A 16,592-nucleotide genomic window follows, 5' to 3' on the forward strand; every position below is an offset into this window, starting at 1 on the left:
ATCCCACCCGCAGGCACAGATTGCCCTGCTCGTGTGCACAAGTGCAAACCAAGGCTCATTTTTATATAGTTTCCCCAATTTCTGTACTTAGCCATTCTAATTTTTTCAGACTGTGTATCTTGATGAGATCTAGATAAGCTGCAAAGGCAAGCAGGCAGGAAACCACACGGGCAGTCCCTGCCCCTGACTAACTGGAAACCATCTGCTTATTTGGGGAGGGAACCTCCATGGAAATCTCTTTTAGCAAGTCTGCCGCGTTTGGGTTTTTCTTCCTTTCCCTCCAACTGTTGACTTTGAGCGTGTGTGTTTTCCGTAAGCGACATCAGGGAAGGTCAGCTGCGGCAGCCCTCGTTTGCAGCAAATGGGTCTGGATTTCCCGATGGCAGTGAGTACTGCCCTGTGAAGGAAATGCTTCTGTACCAGAGCGAGTTTAATTTACGCTTCACTCGGTCGGGAGACTTTTTTTTTTTTTTTTTTTTTTTTTTTCTCCAGATCTTGCAGTGATTGTGTCTTTTAGCCACTTATCGTGCATTCAAGACTGTGGTTTGCTGAGAGGAGTATTATTACTTTTAATCTCTCATTTTTCCTTGGTTTTGATTAATTTCTGTGGTTGTCTTTGTCCCTCTGTGTCAAACGAACTGCTTATGCTTTTTTAATGGCCTGATTAGCACTGGGGAAGCATTGCTGACTCGGGGTAATGTTATTCCTGGTGTTCCCTTGTTTAAATCAGTTTGGGATCCATTAAAGTCCAGTCCAGAGCCCTGACTGAAGCAGGTTGTAAATTTTGGGGGTTCATGCATGTTGGAAAAGTGAGGGGGAATAGTTTTGAGATGATGCCTTCTTTCTGGGAAGATTCAAGGATAAGAGAGGCTTGGAGTCGTTCTTTCCGGAGAGAATGGAACAAAACCATGGTGAGGTGGGACAGAACCAAGGCAGAAATCCCGAAGTCTCTGTGTGCCCCTGGGGCCATCCACTGCAACATGCACGCTTTGGTCCCGAGTGTCTCTGACCAGGATATATTCGAAAGTGCTTTCTGGTTTTATCGGACTTGCTGGCCAAGCTGCTAATCAGTATTACATAGACCAAAGGACTCCCACATGCAATAAAAATCATAAGCTTTATTGGATTTTGAGATGGGAAAGATTCACATCCAGCTCCTTCTATAAACTGCATTGCATTTCATTCTTTCAGCGCTCCCATCAGTACAACCCTTTGTAAATACAACGGTGAAGGAGGTAGGTGGGTGGATAGATGGCTCTCAGCTTCTGGTCCTTGGGTGGTACAGCCTAGAGCTATAGAAGTGCTTGAGCTGAGTTTAAGGGGTTGCTGACATTTCTGAAATACTGAAAGGAAAAAAAAATATGTTAGCGCTTTTAAAATTATTATTTTCAGTTAAAATTTGAAAACAAAAAGGTCTGTGGCAGTTTAGAGCAACATAATGCTTTAAAGGAAAAGAGGAAGAATTTGAAGAGTAAAAGTCGCTCCGAATAAAAGCGGCCACAATATGCAGTTTCATTAAAAGTGCCTAAACAGCTGCTTGAACTTTGTCAGAATACACACACACATGCACACGCACAGACACACCCCCTGCCACCCCAGGCAAACAGTTACAAAGTAGACTTTATTTAGGCAATACTTTGATGTCACTCAGTCAACATTTTTGAGCAAAAGAAAGATTTTTGACTGAAAAATGCCACATAATTGCAATCTTAATGAAGCGAAGAACGGTGTTTTGCATTTCTAGCGAAAGCCCGGGGCTCCTTGCACGCAGCCCTACACAAGCTGCACGAGCTTGCCCCTGCGATTCCGTGTGTGTAGCCAGCCACGGGCTGAGCGGTCCCCAGAGCTCCCCACAGCAGGCAGCGGCAAAGCCGGGGATGGATCCCAGGGCTATGGCAGTGTCATCCTCTGCTTTATCCCAATACTGCCTTGTTGGCCGTCTGTTAAACCATTTTATTAAAAATGAACATCTTCATATTTTCCCCAGCTGCATATTTTCTCGTACTGTGAATATAAACTGCGAGTCCTCTTTACTTTAAATAAAGCCTTTTTCTTCCAGCATCCAGAACCTATAAAATAGGTACAGGTCAGAGTAGCGAGAGGTGGAGAGCAGTAACACTAGTGTAGCTTCCTCAGTCTTCCGGATGCATCCACACTTTTCCAGAGTGTAATCAGGAAGACAAAGGATTTCAGATCTAATTCTCCTGTCCTCAGTGCCCTAATCTGTGCAGGAGACTGTACTTTGGTCATTTGATTTTTATTTACCCAGTTTCAAGCTAAGGGTATAATAAAGCACATTATGCCAGTTGCATGTGTGGTAATGCTGGATATTTTGCCTTTTACCATGGTAGTTGATTATAATGCACTTTTTAAGACTTGCTTTCTAAAAAAAGGAATATTTATACTTTTATGTGTTTGATTCACACAGTATAGTTTGCTCAAGTCCTGTTATTAAGTGCATTGGTGGTTACGTCTAGAAAGCAAAAAACATGCTGAGTAGTGTTTTATCAGCACAAATCTACTATTTTCACTAACCATAACAGTCAGGTTCTTCTGACTTCTAACTGCCCCCATTGTAAAAATTAGCAGTACAGTTGGGTATTCCTGGAACCCCAAATAGCCATCTGTAAGGACCTAAACCAGTTTGATGGGACAAATAATTACCCACCCCCCCATATACCCCCCCAGAATCCAGTGTCTAATCCAAACATATTCTTCCTGAAATAATGCAGTGCCTACTCCCGATCTGAGTAACTGGAAAACAACATGATTATAGTGGCGCCATCCGTGCCACCATAGTTAGGGGTTTAGAGCTTGGCCTTAAGCATGGCTCTAGGTTGGGGCTTGTCGGGGAAGATCTTGCTCATGCTGCCCGCAAGTACTCTTCTGATTTTCGAGTGGAAAGGAGGATGTGTGTAGTGTTAATTAAACAAGAAAATGTGGGGGATACACAAAGTATTTCGTCTGCAGAAAAGCAAACCAAAAAGCCTTTTGTTATTCCCTTCATTCCCGTGGCATTCTGCCAGCTCCTCATTAGGATTAGCAGGGTTGGGATCGGGAAACTCAGAAATTACCCCAAATCTTTGACAGACCCTCCTTCCAACTACAGCCAAGCTCTGTTTCTGTTTGGAAACTGCCAAGCGGGGCTCAACATGTCATAGCGCCCCGGAGAGCCTTGCTAGGGCTGCAAGGGAAAGCACCGAAGAGGCAAGTCAGGGCCCGCAAAGCTCATGGTCTTGTTTTGAAGAAGGTAAGTGTTAACTGAAAGGTCTTGTGGCTCTTGGTGCATTCGCAGATGTTGGAAGTCCCTCTTGAGTGTTACTCCAGTTAGTGTCACCATGCAGAAAGGCAGTGAGAACCTTTATGAGGCGGTTGCTTTTTCCCTTGCGGGGGGAGGCTGCCTTGCTGCTGCAGGTTACAGGCAGGAGAGGCTTGTGTGGCTTCTTCGAGGCCGGCAGAGTCCTGCCTGCCTGCTGGGGGATGCAGCAAGCCAGCCCTGTGCCAGCTGTGCTGGCCGTGCCCCATCCCCAGACAATGGAGCCATCCATCACGGATGCCTTCAGGAGAGAGTCTGCAGCGGCGTTGTGCAACGCTTCCTGGCCACATCAGCGTCTCTGTCACCAGCACCCCGGTTTGTGCCAGCAGAAGCCGGAGTGAACCTGGCCTGTTGGGTATTTATACAGTAGGTACGTGCCGGCTCCACCTGCGGGCTGCGTAGTAGTCGTTGACAACCCTCCTAGGCTGCAGGTATTTGAGGAAGGGATATCCACTACTGGCCACAGCTACTATGCAGTGAGCCCAAGAGTCTGGCTTAAACCAGCCAGAGATGGGAAATTCAGAGCTAATCCACTAACGTTCATCAGCATGAGCTCATTTGTGCTACCCCATAAAATCAGCCAGTTCTCAGGCACTTGCACAGCAATGAAAGTTGTGCCTGTGCTTTTGTGGGAAGAGTTGACTTAGCGTTCGAGGGAGAGCGGTTACCCCAGGAAACACCGGGACACTGCTCTGTGTTGCCAGAGTTTTGTGATTTATTTTTTTAACATTATACAGACAAAATAGTGGCTATTGTGTAGGCACGTGCTGTCTATTAACAGAGATCAGGAAAGGGAAATAAGCCACGCATTACTGAAGAATAAGATCATGATTGTGGTCAAGTGATGGCAGAATTTTTTTTTCTCTTTGTCAAGCTGATTTGTAAACGTTCTTCAAACAACTGTGCAGACAGCAGTGCCACGGCTTCTTGAAAGGAAAGCAAAGGCAAGGAAAGATTCCTCCTCACAGATGTTTTACGGTAACCTTAGACCTGTACAAAAGTTATCTGGTCATCTCCAGTTGTCACTGCGAGCTATGCTGCACATGTAGCCTCTTAGCAGCGCAGTGTAATCAGGCTGTAATTTATATTTTATCTCCAGTGATGATAGCTCTTAAAAATGTTTTGTGGTGTATTTGCTCTTTGATGCATGCTAAGCTCCTGTTAGCATTAATGGGAGCAGTGTGTGCCAGAGGGGGGAGACACCTTCCCCCCGCCTTCAAGTCAAGATTAATTGTGTTTTGCTAATGCTCATCACTTTGCGTGGGGTGGCAAGAGCAACTCACAACTGAAAGTTCTGTTATTTTTTTCTTTTTTCTTTCTTCCTGTTGTCTTTTCAGTCACCTTTTAGACCAATTTTGATGATATGGTCCTAGAGGAGAATTGCAGGATAGGGCTGCTATTTGGGAGGCTGGGTGTTTGTTCAGTGTCTTGCCATGTTTTCAGATCGCTGCCTATTTCCTGCCCTTAAGCAAGGCGACCGCCATAAAGCAAAGGGAAGCATGTGGCGAGTGTGCTCCAAAGATGTTGAAATGAATCACTTCAACCAGCTCACATTCCAGCCTGGAAACCAAACTTGCCTTTGACTTCGGATTCCCCACGGAACTCATTTCTCTCCTCGTAGTTCCCTCTGACTCCCCTTCTGCATGGCTCAGAGAGTGACTCGTACCTCAGGGCTGAAAGATTTAGGACTTGGGGTTTGTCCGATCCAATATTCTGGCTCCAGCGGCGGTCAGTAGCAGATGAAGGGTGTTAGCCAATGCCTGAATATCTGGGGGATTTTTTTTACCGTGCTTTGTCTTTGCAGCTGAATAGGACCCAGGGCTGGTGGGTTACAAGTTCTTGTAGCCACCAACTCTGGTTGGCTGCTTTGGTCTGGCTTGCAGGACACAGCGTGCATCATATCACAAACGTGTGTTATAATTATCTCTAATAACGGCATTTACTCTTGTGAAGCAATTACTAAGCTGCATTGGAAAAGACGCAGGATGTGCGGCTAGCATTTGAGCTACGAAATTAAAAGAAGCTCAGGCTGAAGTTAGATGAACGTGAACATATTTATCCATGTCAGACTTCCTACCATTTTGCACGCTTATATTGATTTCTTTTGACACGGTCTTCTTTTATTGAGTACCATATTTTTTTTTTTTAAATCCCTTACCGATAACAGTACCTGCTAAGGGCAATTGTAAAAGGAAACTAAAGTATATTAAACCTGCCTGGAGTCAAAATGTAATCTAACACCTGTAGTCTGCAATTTGTCATCACTTCATAGATACTTTTTCTTTTTTAATAACAGTTTTGGATTTTCCTGAGTTTTGACCTTAGGATACTGTATAATCCAAGAAAAGCAAGGAAACTAAACCACAGTCTTTGACACAGCTTTATGGTGTCAAGGTGTGAAATCACCACTGCGAGAATGAGCCCAAAGAAAATACTTCATTTGGAGCTGCGACCAGTGCTGTAGCGCTTACCTAAATGAATATATTTTTGCAAGGGGAAAAAAAAAAAAAAAAAAAAAAGAGTAGTCTAACAACCACATTTTTAAGAGGAAAAAGAAATGAACACAGGTGCAAATTGTAACTTCTGCTACAGTTTCTTCTACAGACATTCCTAGGAAATGTGTAAAGTGTCTTGGCACAGTGATTGCGTCTAATTAATGCCCTTACCCCCGCGAGCCCTGGACTGGGAGGCTGTCAGGGTGCAAGCCTGCTTATGGCAGCAGCTTGCTCTGTTCTCTTGCACATCTCTGTATACGAAGAGAAACTGTGAGAGACTGGGAGTAGGGAGTGCAAGGATGGTTGTTTGAATAGATAATCTCCTGCAGATTATTCCTGTAAAATCTGCTAAGAGGGACAGACAGCGCCTCCTTCTAGGTAAAAGATTTCTTCGCAAGGTGATGGAGGTTGATCTCTTAAGCAAACTCTGACATGATAGGTAGGCACTGCCAGCGAGCTCTCAGCTGTCAGAGGTGAAGCATTGCCAATTCCAGCTACGTGTCTCAGTGGAACACGGCCCAACGCCTTGTTGAGGCTTCTCCCCTGCCCTCCCTTTGACTGCAGCTAGTCATTGGGAAGGAGCTTTTCCAACAGGCTTGCTCACATGAAGTACAAAGTGAATCCGTTCTTGCGTTGAGTCAAACCGGTGCTGAATCCTGCTGGCTCGTCATCAATGTTTGTCAGGGATGTGAGAGATGACCCGTGTTAGGGGGACCAAGCGCAGGTACTGAACCTACGTTTTGTAAAGTGTGGGCATTCTCTCTGGCTTTTATTTTGGGGTCTGTAAGCAGGCTAAAAAGCGTGCTCTCTTTGGCATAAAAGTCCTTGGTGTGATATGGTATCACGGCTGGCTACAAGAGCAATGTAAATGTGAAGGAAGGCTAAAAAGTGAGACCCCTTCCCACCATGGAGGGGAGAAAGCCAATCCATTCAGCAAATCCTGCTGGGTTTGGGTTATGAGAATCGGTACTGGCCAGCACACACCGCTTGCGGTACCTGTTGGTGCCTGTTCTGTCTGCGCACAGAGGAAGGCGGTGTCCGTTCAACAAGGGCAGTCTCTGCTCCAAATGCATGGTCTTGTCTTCCAAGAATGTAACGTTTTTTGGTGTTTCTCATAGTAAGGGGCACTTCGTCATGTCAGCAAAACCGGTCGGAAAGGAGCTCACATGACTGATCCTGTCTGCAAAGGGAAGGGCAGAACCGCACCACGGAACCGTGGAGCTCAGGTTTTCAGGTAGAAATGCAGTTCCTGTTTCTACTCAGCTGCAACGGCTGTTCAGGCAGCGAAAGGTGGCATTTCACGGAGCGCGTATTGTCAGCCGGTGCCTCGCTGTAGTTGGTGCCCCAGTGCGTGTGTGTACCCCGCTCGAGCGTCCTGCTTGGCTCCCCTTAGCGACTCACCATTTTCACGTGTCTAGTTCTAGCTAGAAAGTGGGTGGAAATGGAAACAAACATCAGTGGGAGAGTGAATCCAGCCAAAATTAAATACAGTGCAGACACAGACTGCAATTACATGACGTTCATCATTCAGTTTGGGTTTGCTCACCTCTCTTTTCTGTGGGAACGTGGCTGTCCCAGTCTGCCCAAGTCAGGTTTCTCCTGTGGGAGCGTCACGAGACATGGGGAGCGGATACGTGTAAAACAGTGCGGTGATCCCTTCCCCCCAATAATTCTTGGCTTTGGATTTTAGAAAGACCACAAACCCTTAGCTTATTACAAGTAATCCTGATCACTCCCATAATGATACACTACATTATATACTCTCCTAAACTTAATCATTCAATATCTCACTTCCTTCCCTGTAGGCATGTACTATTATATTTTACACATGGCTTCCAGCTGGTTTTCATTGTGGCCTTCAAATCGTATTTCAGTACAGTGCGATTTAAGACCAGTCACTTTTATCTTTTAAAGTCAACTTCCATCATACTCGTTTTCTTGTGAGTTTTCTACCAGTGCTGGTTAATTTGTTTGAAAAAAATGAGTGTCTGTGGGGTTAAAGTCTGCCCGAATGAACCTTCATAAAGCAGCATCTTCCATACCCGGCGCTGTTCTGAAACACTGAGAAGGCAGCCACGCCTGTGGAGTTTAAAAATGAAATCTCTTGAAGGGATGGAAAAAATAAGTCCTGTGGGCATGGAAGGAAATCTATATCTTCACATTTGATTTGAAAGTAGATGGGGAATCGGTGAGGAGGGAGGGAGGGGAAGGGAAGTCGGCTCCAGATGGTGGTGGCTGTGGAGGAGGAGGAGGAGGCTGCCCCACCTGCGGCCGGAGAGTGGTGGGGAAGGGCACAGAGGAAGGAGAGGGGAGTGGGAGAGGAGGGCACGGTGCACCTATGCCGGGACACGCACCCTTCCGAGCCCATCATCTTCATCCCTTCTCCCTGCAGCCTGCCATAGGCCTGGTGTTCCTGGTAGGTCAGACCATAGTTTGGGGGGGTTTCTCTGCGCTGGAAAACGCGCTGCAGCCTGTACTTCAGTCGCGGAAGATGGGTGGTGTTCCCTTCTTTGCAGTACAGAAGCAGAGTGGCACGGAGCCAAACCCTGAAGTGTTATGGCAGAGTGTGCACAGTGGTACGTGAAGGCAGCAGAAGTTTTACCTGCAGATTCGATGGCATAATAATGACCCCAAAATTGGAAAATCTGGAACTGCCAAAAATGGGTAGTGTCCTCTGTGAGGCTGTGGCATGCGGAGCCAGACAGGAAGTAAGCGAATTGTCCAAATTGATCAGTGTGTTTTACAAACGTAGTTCAAAGCAAATATTTAACAAAAAGGTAATTTAGATTTCGGACTGTATTGTGTGTCTCAACAGTTGATCTGTTCCCCGTAGAAAAGCATGCTTTTTTCTATTAAATAGCCCATATTATTGGAAGGAAATACAAAACTGATCGCAGCCTAAACCTGAAGGAAATTCTGCGCGTCTGTCCATCTCTCTGTATATCGGTAACGTTGTGTCGCTGAAATCCTTTGTTAATGCCACTGGAAATCCAGAGCAAGCCCCCAGAAGTTAGCGAAGTCATGAGATTTATCTGTTATAAGGGTAGCTTTAGGGTTTTGTGTTATTTAGGAAAACAGTAAGTCGCATAAAATACAACCTCTTTCTAATATTTTACACTCATAACCCCCGAGTTACATGTTTTCTTCTGGAGAGGATAGAGAGGTCACTCCAGAAAAGGAAGGGTTAAGTAAAATTATTCTTTCCCTCCCTCTCTCAGCCCTCTCTTTGGTTGATTGCTTTATAGATGCTGTAGGCATCTCTTCATCTCCTTCAAATTAAACATTTTACTGCCACTGATCCTGTATTGTTGGATTTTTTTCATCATTATATTTGATTGGAAGCCTTGTAACATTTTTCAGGCTGGATCGTTTCTCATGCTATTTGTCAACTGAAAAGGGGAAAAAAAGCCCACGTCCAACTCCAGCAAGAATGAACTGAGTAATTCGCACTCTTTCTGGATGTGTTTCTATCTCTGTTAGCTGCTGCTTGAATTCAGCTTCTGATTAGCAATGCTACTTGAGGCTTTGCATATGACGCTGTCTGAAAATTCCCTGGCAGTTTATTCGTGGTGTAAAATCTGTTTCCTTTCGGCTGCTCTGGGCCTTACAGTGTCAGGGGACGGGACCATAGGGCACAACAGGGAAGATAATGTAGGTAGGGGCTGCGTGACAGATTCATGGGGCTGGGTCCTTGGCTAGTGTCAGTGATCCCAGCTCTGCTGCTTTCAGTGCTCCCTGCCAACGTAGGTAAGGATTCGACCCCCGTCTGTAACCTTTCTATTTGGAAACATCAGCCCTGCTCTTTGAAAACAATCCATGGACAAAAAAGAAATCCTCAAAGAGCAGCTGAGTGATCCCATTCATTGGAACATTATGCTCTTTTATTACAAGAGATGTAATAAAACATAAACCAGAATACCCATCATTTCCATTTGAGTTTCTCCTCTCCCTCGGCTCCTTGGTTAGCTCCATGCCTGTGACACCCGAAGTATTTACATGCTTGAGAGGAAGATGAATCTGTTGGCACCGAAAAACATTTGCAGCGCTTCTGCCCACCAGCAGCTCTTGCCAGGAGTGTGGCAAGCCCTGCCTGCCACCGGCGGTGACACCTGCTTTTAGCTGACGGGGTGGAGCTGCCGTGAAGCTGCCTCCTTGTTCGGGTGCTTTCCATCGCTGTCTGGAGCGTCGCTCCGTGGCAGTGGCGGTGACGGGGACTTGTGCCGCAGTCAGCGGGACGTGCAGTTGTGTGTCTGCACTTGCACGCCCTCGCATGTGCAGAAGAGCGGCAGTCCCTGGGCCGGGCGGCGGGTCGGGTCGTTTTCACAGCATCCCCTCCAGGTTGAGCTCCTCGGCCGCAGGCGTGCAGCGGGCAGTGGCTGGGGACGCCGATGTGCTGTTCAAAAGCTGCGACTGACGATCACTGATGTTACAAATTACTATGACAGCAGCGTTTGGTGAAGGAAATGAATAAAGGGCTCTTCGGCACAGAGCCTTTTTATTTACTTGCACACCAGGCCAGTATTCCACAGTGGACTCCCCTCTTGAGTAGCGTAGCATTTTAGGGGGGGCTGCGTATGCGTATAAAATCCGGTGCAAGTTCTCAGCACATTTCCATTATTTATCTTTATTTTTTTCCCTTCAGAGAGCTTTAATGTAGGGTTGATTTTCTGGATGTTACAGTTTGCAGCAGAGACGTTTTCTTCTTTGGGTGAAGAGCCAGAATTCCCTCTTATTTGTGGAAGGAAATATTTATCCATATTGATTTTGTTAGCTCTGCAGTGCTGAATTCTAATAATTATTTCTCTGCATCTGAAGAAACCCCTGGGCAAATGCAGCCCTCAATCCTGTAGGGGATTTTTGCCAGTAATCTCTCTTGTATAGATTTGGGTTTAAAGAAAGCATATGGAGCTCCTCTGTATTCCTAACAATTCAGAGCAGGTATTTTTTTTCCCCTGGAATAAGGGCTGCGCAAGGCCCTCTCTTAGGCATTTTAAGTGGCTGTTAGGAAGATTAAGAGCTACATATGCTTTCTTTAAACTTGCCGAAAAGGAGATACTGCTGGTGAAAATCTGTTACGAGACCGAAAACCGCGTTTGCCCGGAGGCTTTCTCAGGGTGGAGGGATATAATTATTTGAACTCAGAACTCCTCAACTGGTGAAATTAATGCACATGTAATACAGAGAAATCCGTTGAAGAGATACATTAAAGCCAGCTCTGCGAAGCAACTGAACCAACCACGACGTCGCTCTTCGCAGAAGGAAAATCGTAACAAATGTCTGGACTTTTATTAATCTTTTTTTTTTTTTTTTTGTCATAAAGCAGCTGTGGTGGATTTTAATGCCAAAGCGTTATTCATTGTAAAGTAGCACCTGACAATCCCACGTGTGATTAGGCCTTTGTGGTGCTTGGCATCTTGTAGCGACGGTGAGAGTCTCTAGCCTAAAAAGACGAGGGGAAACAAGGAGGGGAGAGAAGAGGAGCAAAGCGGGAGAATGACTTGTCTGAGATGGGACAACTGGCCAGTCGTCACGACCACGAGGCTGTAATACCATTTCACTTTGTTTTTATTTTTGGCTATTTTATATTTCTTTTTGTTACCTACGTTTTGTATTTATTACTTAGTTTCTGGGTTTATCTTTATTTGATACCGTTTGCCTTTTACATCACTTTCTCCTTCCAGTCTGTAGTTACTGGTGCAGCTGTCTTACAGGTAAGAAAGGTAGTGGAAAACGAATATTAATGAGTACTTTTCTTCACCAAAGCGAAGCAGACCCCGCATAAGGACCTGTACAAGTGCCCGTATCTCAAGCACCAAGAGGGTCAGCACGTACATGAAGTCTGTGTCTGTTTGATCTTGTAGGTGCTGCACAGACAGCAGTCCCAGCCCGCGAAGGAGAACTCCCCACCTAGAGAAGAGGCTCCTCCTCCACCCGCTGAGGACAGTTGTGCCAAAAAGCCGAGATCCCGTACCAAGATCTCATTGGAAGCTCTAGGTATCCTTCAAAGCTTTATCCACGACGTGGGTCTCTACCCTGATCAGGAAGCCATCCACACCCTCTCTGCTCAGCTGGATCTCCCCAAACACACCATCATCAAGTTCTTCCAGAACCAACGTTACCACGTAAAGCACCATGGGAAGCTAAAAGAGCATTTGGGAACGGTGGTTGACGTGGCAGAGTACAAGGATGAGGAGCTGCTGACGGAGTCGGAGGAGAACGACAGCGAGGAGGGCTCTGAGGAAATGTACAAAGTGGAGCCTGAGGAGGAGAACCCCGACAAAAGCAAGGCAGCTCCAGCGGACATCGACCAGAGATAATGTGAGAGAGGAGTGCAGAAAGCAATACGTTGATCCAAGGATTTTCTTGTTTTATTTTCATTTTTTTTCCTCTTTTTACTTTTTGTTTGTTTGTTTCCGTTGCGCATGATCCATGTGCAAACCGAATGAATTCAGCATTGCCCGATCAGACATCGCCTTGACACAGACACTCGAGTGTTACACTTCCTACATTTGGCTGAAGTAATCATTGTAGTCACATAGGATTATGCCTTCATTAACCTTGCACTTATGAAAGGGACATCTAGCAAGTAAATGGGAAGAGAAAGTCCTATGAAATCAATGAAGGAAAATTTACAACTTTGTGTGTGTATATATATATATTTACATAAAATATATATATATTAAAATTGCATGGGACGGAACTTTACAACCTGAAAGTATAGACTGTGAAATGAGTTCTTTACAGATGAGACTTGTTTATGTATTAAAACCACTTCACAATGAGTTGCTTTGGCTTTTTGATAAACTGCCGCCTGCTCTCAGGGTGTGGTGACTATTTTTGAATTCCTATTTATTTTCTATGTTTATCCCTGATTTTTTTTTTATTATTATTATTATATGGCTTCCTATCTGGCAACTTGATGGGTAATTTTTGAGGTATGTATTTAAAGACGTAAATCAACACTGCCAAAAAAAGAAAAGAGGAAAAAAAAGAGAGAAAATGGAAAAACAAATCAGGGCACCTTAAAAAGAAAACTAGTAAGTTAAAGTACTTTAAACACAATGCACACTTAGAAGGATACAGCATGTTCCACTCTCCAGACAGTCCTTTCCGTAGTGAACAGATGAATTTTCATGGGATTCAGAATGACTAAAACTGAAATTCAGTGCATAGAAGACTTGTCCGTTAACGAGGTCTTTATAGAAAGAGAAGAAAGATAATGTGTTGAGATTTGATGTATGGAATTCATACTATGAACCACATTTTACTGTGGATTTTATTTACCTGTTCTCTGTTTCAGATCTTAAAATTTATAAGCTTCCTTCTTGTTGTTGCTTTTTTGTTTATACTGAGGTGAAACACACACACACGCGCGTAAAGTGACATCGGGACACAAAATGCCACGATCCCAACAATCCTGCCCAGGTAAATTGCTGACAGACCGAGGGTTTGCATTGCTGACTTCCTGTTCGCTCTTCTCGCCAGCCTCCCCCGTGTTTCTGTTTTAGCCGGGCTTCCTCCGTGTCACGCGTTTTGTGCCGGTGAAATGAAGTGTTTTCAGCCGCGGGTCCCCCAGGCCGCAGCCCACCTCCAGTGCGCGGCATCGGAGGCGCGGGAGCTTTCCAGCCTCCCTGCCGCGGGGGGCCGCAGGCGCGCGAGGCCCTTCGCCCCCGTCCACCCTGTCGAAGGGTTTCGCGGCGGCCTAGCTAGCAGCTACCTTACATAAAGCAGAGCTGATCCTGACTGACTCTTCAAGGGCATGAGCACTAAAGCTGCAATCTACTATAGCATCCCACCCTGAGGCATCCTGTCGAAAGAGACACCAAGTAGCATTTACTTTTCACTTCCGTGCAATGATTTCCGAGACAAGACCTCACCTTTGCTACGCTTGCAGCTGGATTGATTTCAGACGCCTGTTCAAACTGCAGCCATAACCGTACCAACAAGGCTTCTGGGTTTTTTCTTCCTTTTTTCTCACGGGCTTTTCATGTAACCTTGACGAAGACCTCATGCAATATCACTTTGAAAGTTTCTTTCTGTTTACTACACCAGGCAATGTAATATAGCTGTTAATACTATTTATATATTTGAAAGGTATAAAAGGTAGGAGTTAAAAACGAAAAACAAACCTCTACGTGTAGATATTTACTCAGAACAGACAATATACAGGGAGAAGACGTTGCAATACAAGCTAATTCTAGCTGCTCAGTAACCTCTGGAGTTTTTAAAGGGATTTTTTCAAAACTAATGTTTGAAACGTAAGAGTATCTCTGCATAAATTTCATATACCTTTGCAAAATGACGGTGGGTTGCTTACTTAATGCCCCTTTTGCTCTTCATCCTTTATTTCTGTAGTATGCTGCAGCTTTAATCAGAATTTCAATGGTTGCTGCTTTATGTTGCTCTCGGAGCTACTCTTTCAAAACTGTCTTCTTATCCTGTAGCTGAAATCACTCCACACATTTGAAAGGAAACTGAATTTTGCCAAGCTACGTAAGGTTGTTCATCTGATGACGGCATCAACATTTGGTATCTTTTACACTTCAACCAAAAATTTTATTAGGTATTTTTTCAATGCTGAGTCTTGCCTTTTTATTTTTAATTTCACTGCCAATTTTGCAGTGGTTCTAAGTGAATCTGTGGGCATTTTAGCCTGTGGTCTTGCCAGAACTTCGCGAATTACAATGCATATATGTCTATTTATTCAATATCCATCATATAATATCTATTTGGAGAAAGAAACTTTTCTTGTAGTGCCTCTTAACAAAGCACAATTTTCCGCCTTTTTTGTGAAATAAAAAATAAAAAAAACAAATTGTGTTTTATTGCGGTATCAACAATGTGAATAAGGATTAACATATTGTAAATGTTCTTTTTTCCATGTAAATCAACTTTATCTTTGTTATCACTAAGTGATAATTAATTTTTAACTTATGTGCATTGTTAGGCTGTTAGAATTTTTTGGTTGTTGAAATAAAACGCATTCAATAAATATGACTTAATTTGTCAAGTAATTTACTGGGCCTTCACCTTACATAAAGCAGAGCTGATCCTGACTGACTCTTCAAGGGCATGAGCACTAAAGCTGCAATCTACTATAGCATCCCACTCTGAGGCATCCTGTCGAAAGAGACACCAAGTAGCATTTACTTTTCACTTCCGTGCAATGATTTCCGAGACAAGACCTCACCTTTGCTACGCTTGCAGCTGGATTGATTTCAGACGCCTGTTCAAACTGCAGCCATAACCGTACCAACAAGGCTTCTGGGTTTTTTCTTCCTTTTTTCTCACGGGCTTTTCATGTAACCTTGACGAAGACCTCATGCAATATCACTTTGAAAGTTTCTTTCTGTTTACTACACCAGGCAATGTAATATAGCTGTTAATACTATTTATATATTTGAAAGGTATAAAAGGTAGGAGTTAAAAACGAAAAACAAACCTCTACGTGTAGATATTTACTCAGAACAGACAATATACAGGGAGAAGACGTTGCAATACAAGCTAATTCTAGCTGCTCAGTAACCTCTGGAGTTTTTAAAGGGATTTTTTCAAAACTAATGTTTGAAACGTAAGAGTATCTCTGCATAAATTTCATATACCTTTGCAAAATGACGGTGGGTTGCTTACTTAATGCCCCTTTTGCTCTTCATCCTTTATTTCTGTAGTATGCTGCAGCTTTAATCAGAATTTCAATGGTTGCTGCTTTATGTTGCTCTCGGAGCTACTCTTTCAAAACTGTCTTCTTATCCTGTAGCTGAAATCACTCCACACATTTGAAAGGAAACTGAATTTTGCCAAGCTACGTAAGGTTGTTCATCTGATGACGGCATCAACATTTGGTATCTTTTACACTTCAACCAAAAATTTTATTAGGTATTTTTTCAATGCTGAGTCTTGCCTTTTTATTTTTAATTTCACTGCCAATTTTGCAGTGGTTCTAAGTGAATCTGTGGGCATTTTAGCCTGTGGTCTTGCCAGAACTTCGCGAATTACAATGCATATATGTCTATTTATTCAATATCCATCATATAATATCTATTTGGAGAAAGAAACTTTTCTTGTAGTGCCTCTTAACAAAGCACAATTTTCCGCCTTTTTTGTGAAATAAAAAATAAAAAAAACAAATTGTGTTTTATTGCGGTATCAACAATGTGAATAAGGATTAACATATTGTAAATGTTCTTTTTTCCATGTAAATCAACTTTATCTTTGTTATCACTAAGTGATAATTAATTTTTAACTTATGTGCATTGTTAGGCTGTTAGAATTTTTTGGTTGTTGAAATAAAACGCATTCAATAAATATGACTTAATTTGTCAAGTAATTTACTGGGCCTTCTTTCTTTTCTGCTGAGTTCAAGTGGAGCAAGGTCTGCAAAATGGAGGGGGGCCTATTTGCATATTGAAAAAAAGAGTTGATCGGCATTATTGGGGTTTGAAAACCTGCGGAGTTTTGAAACCCTGGGGTCGGCACAGCTGACAGATCTGTGTCACCCAAGACCAATCCGTTGTGTTACTGGCTTTTTGTGTGCATGTATGTATACACGCAGGGAGTCTCCGGCGGGATCTGGAGGAGGGTGTGGGTGCCATCAGCCCGCCGGAGAGCATACTCAAAACACACGCATAAAGATCCACTTCCAGTCTGCTGTCTTCTTTTGCTGCTAGATATTTTCTGTTTGTAATTAAAAAGCCACAAATGACTGCGTGTCAGGAAACTTTTGGAGCACACATGTCCATGGTTAATGGACATAATAAAAGGCTTTATTATATTCAAAGCAG

General features: G+C 43.9%; 1 protein-coding gene across 1 annotated transcript in view; it reads left to right on the forward strand.

Moving 5' to 3' along the window:
• SATB2 (SATB homeobox 2) overlaps positions 1-12,128 on the forward strand; it is a 113,616-nt gene extending 101,488 nt beyond the window's left edge. The window contains exon 10 of the mRNA XM_009643572.2: positions 11,673-12,128. Coding sequence (XP_009641867.1) covers positions 11,673-12,128 — 456 coding nt within the window. The remainder of the gene's footprint in view (positions 1-11,672) is intronic.
• Positions 12,129-16,592: the final 4,464 nt, after the last annotated feature.

Source organism: Egretta garzetta, unplaced genomic scaffold (genome assembly GCF_000687185.1).
Source record: "Egretta garzetta isolate BGI_Z169 unplaced genomic scaffold, ASM68718v1 scaffold297, whole genome shotgun sequence".
Taxonomy (NCBI): Eukaryota; Metazoa; Chordata; class Aves; order Pelecaniformes; family Ardeidae; genus Egretta; species Egretta garzetta.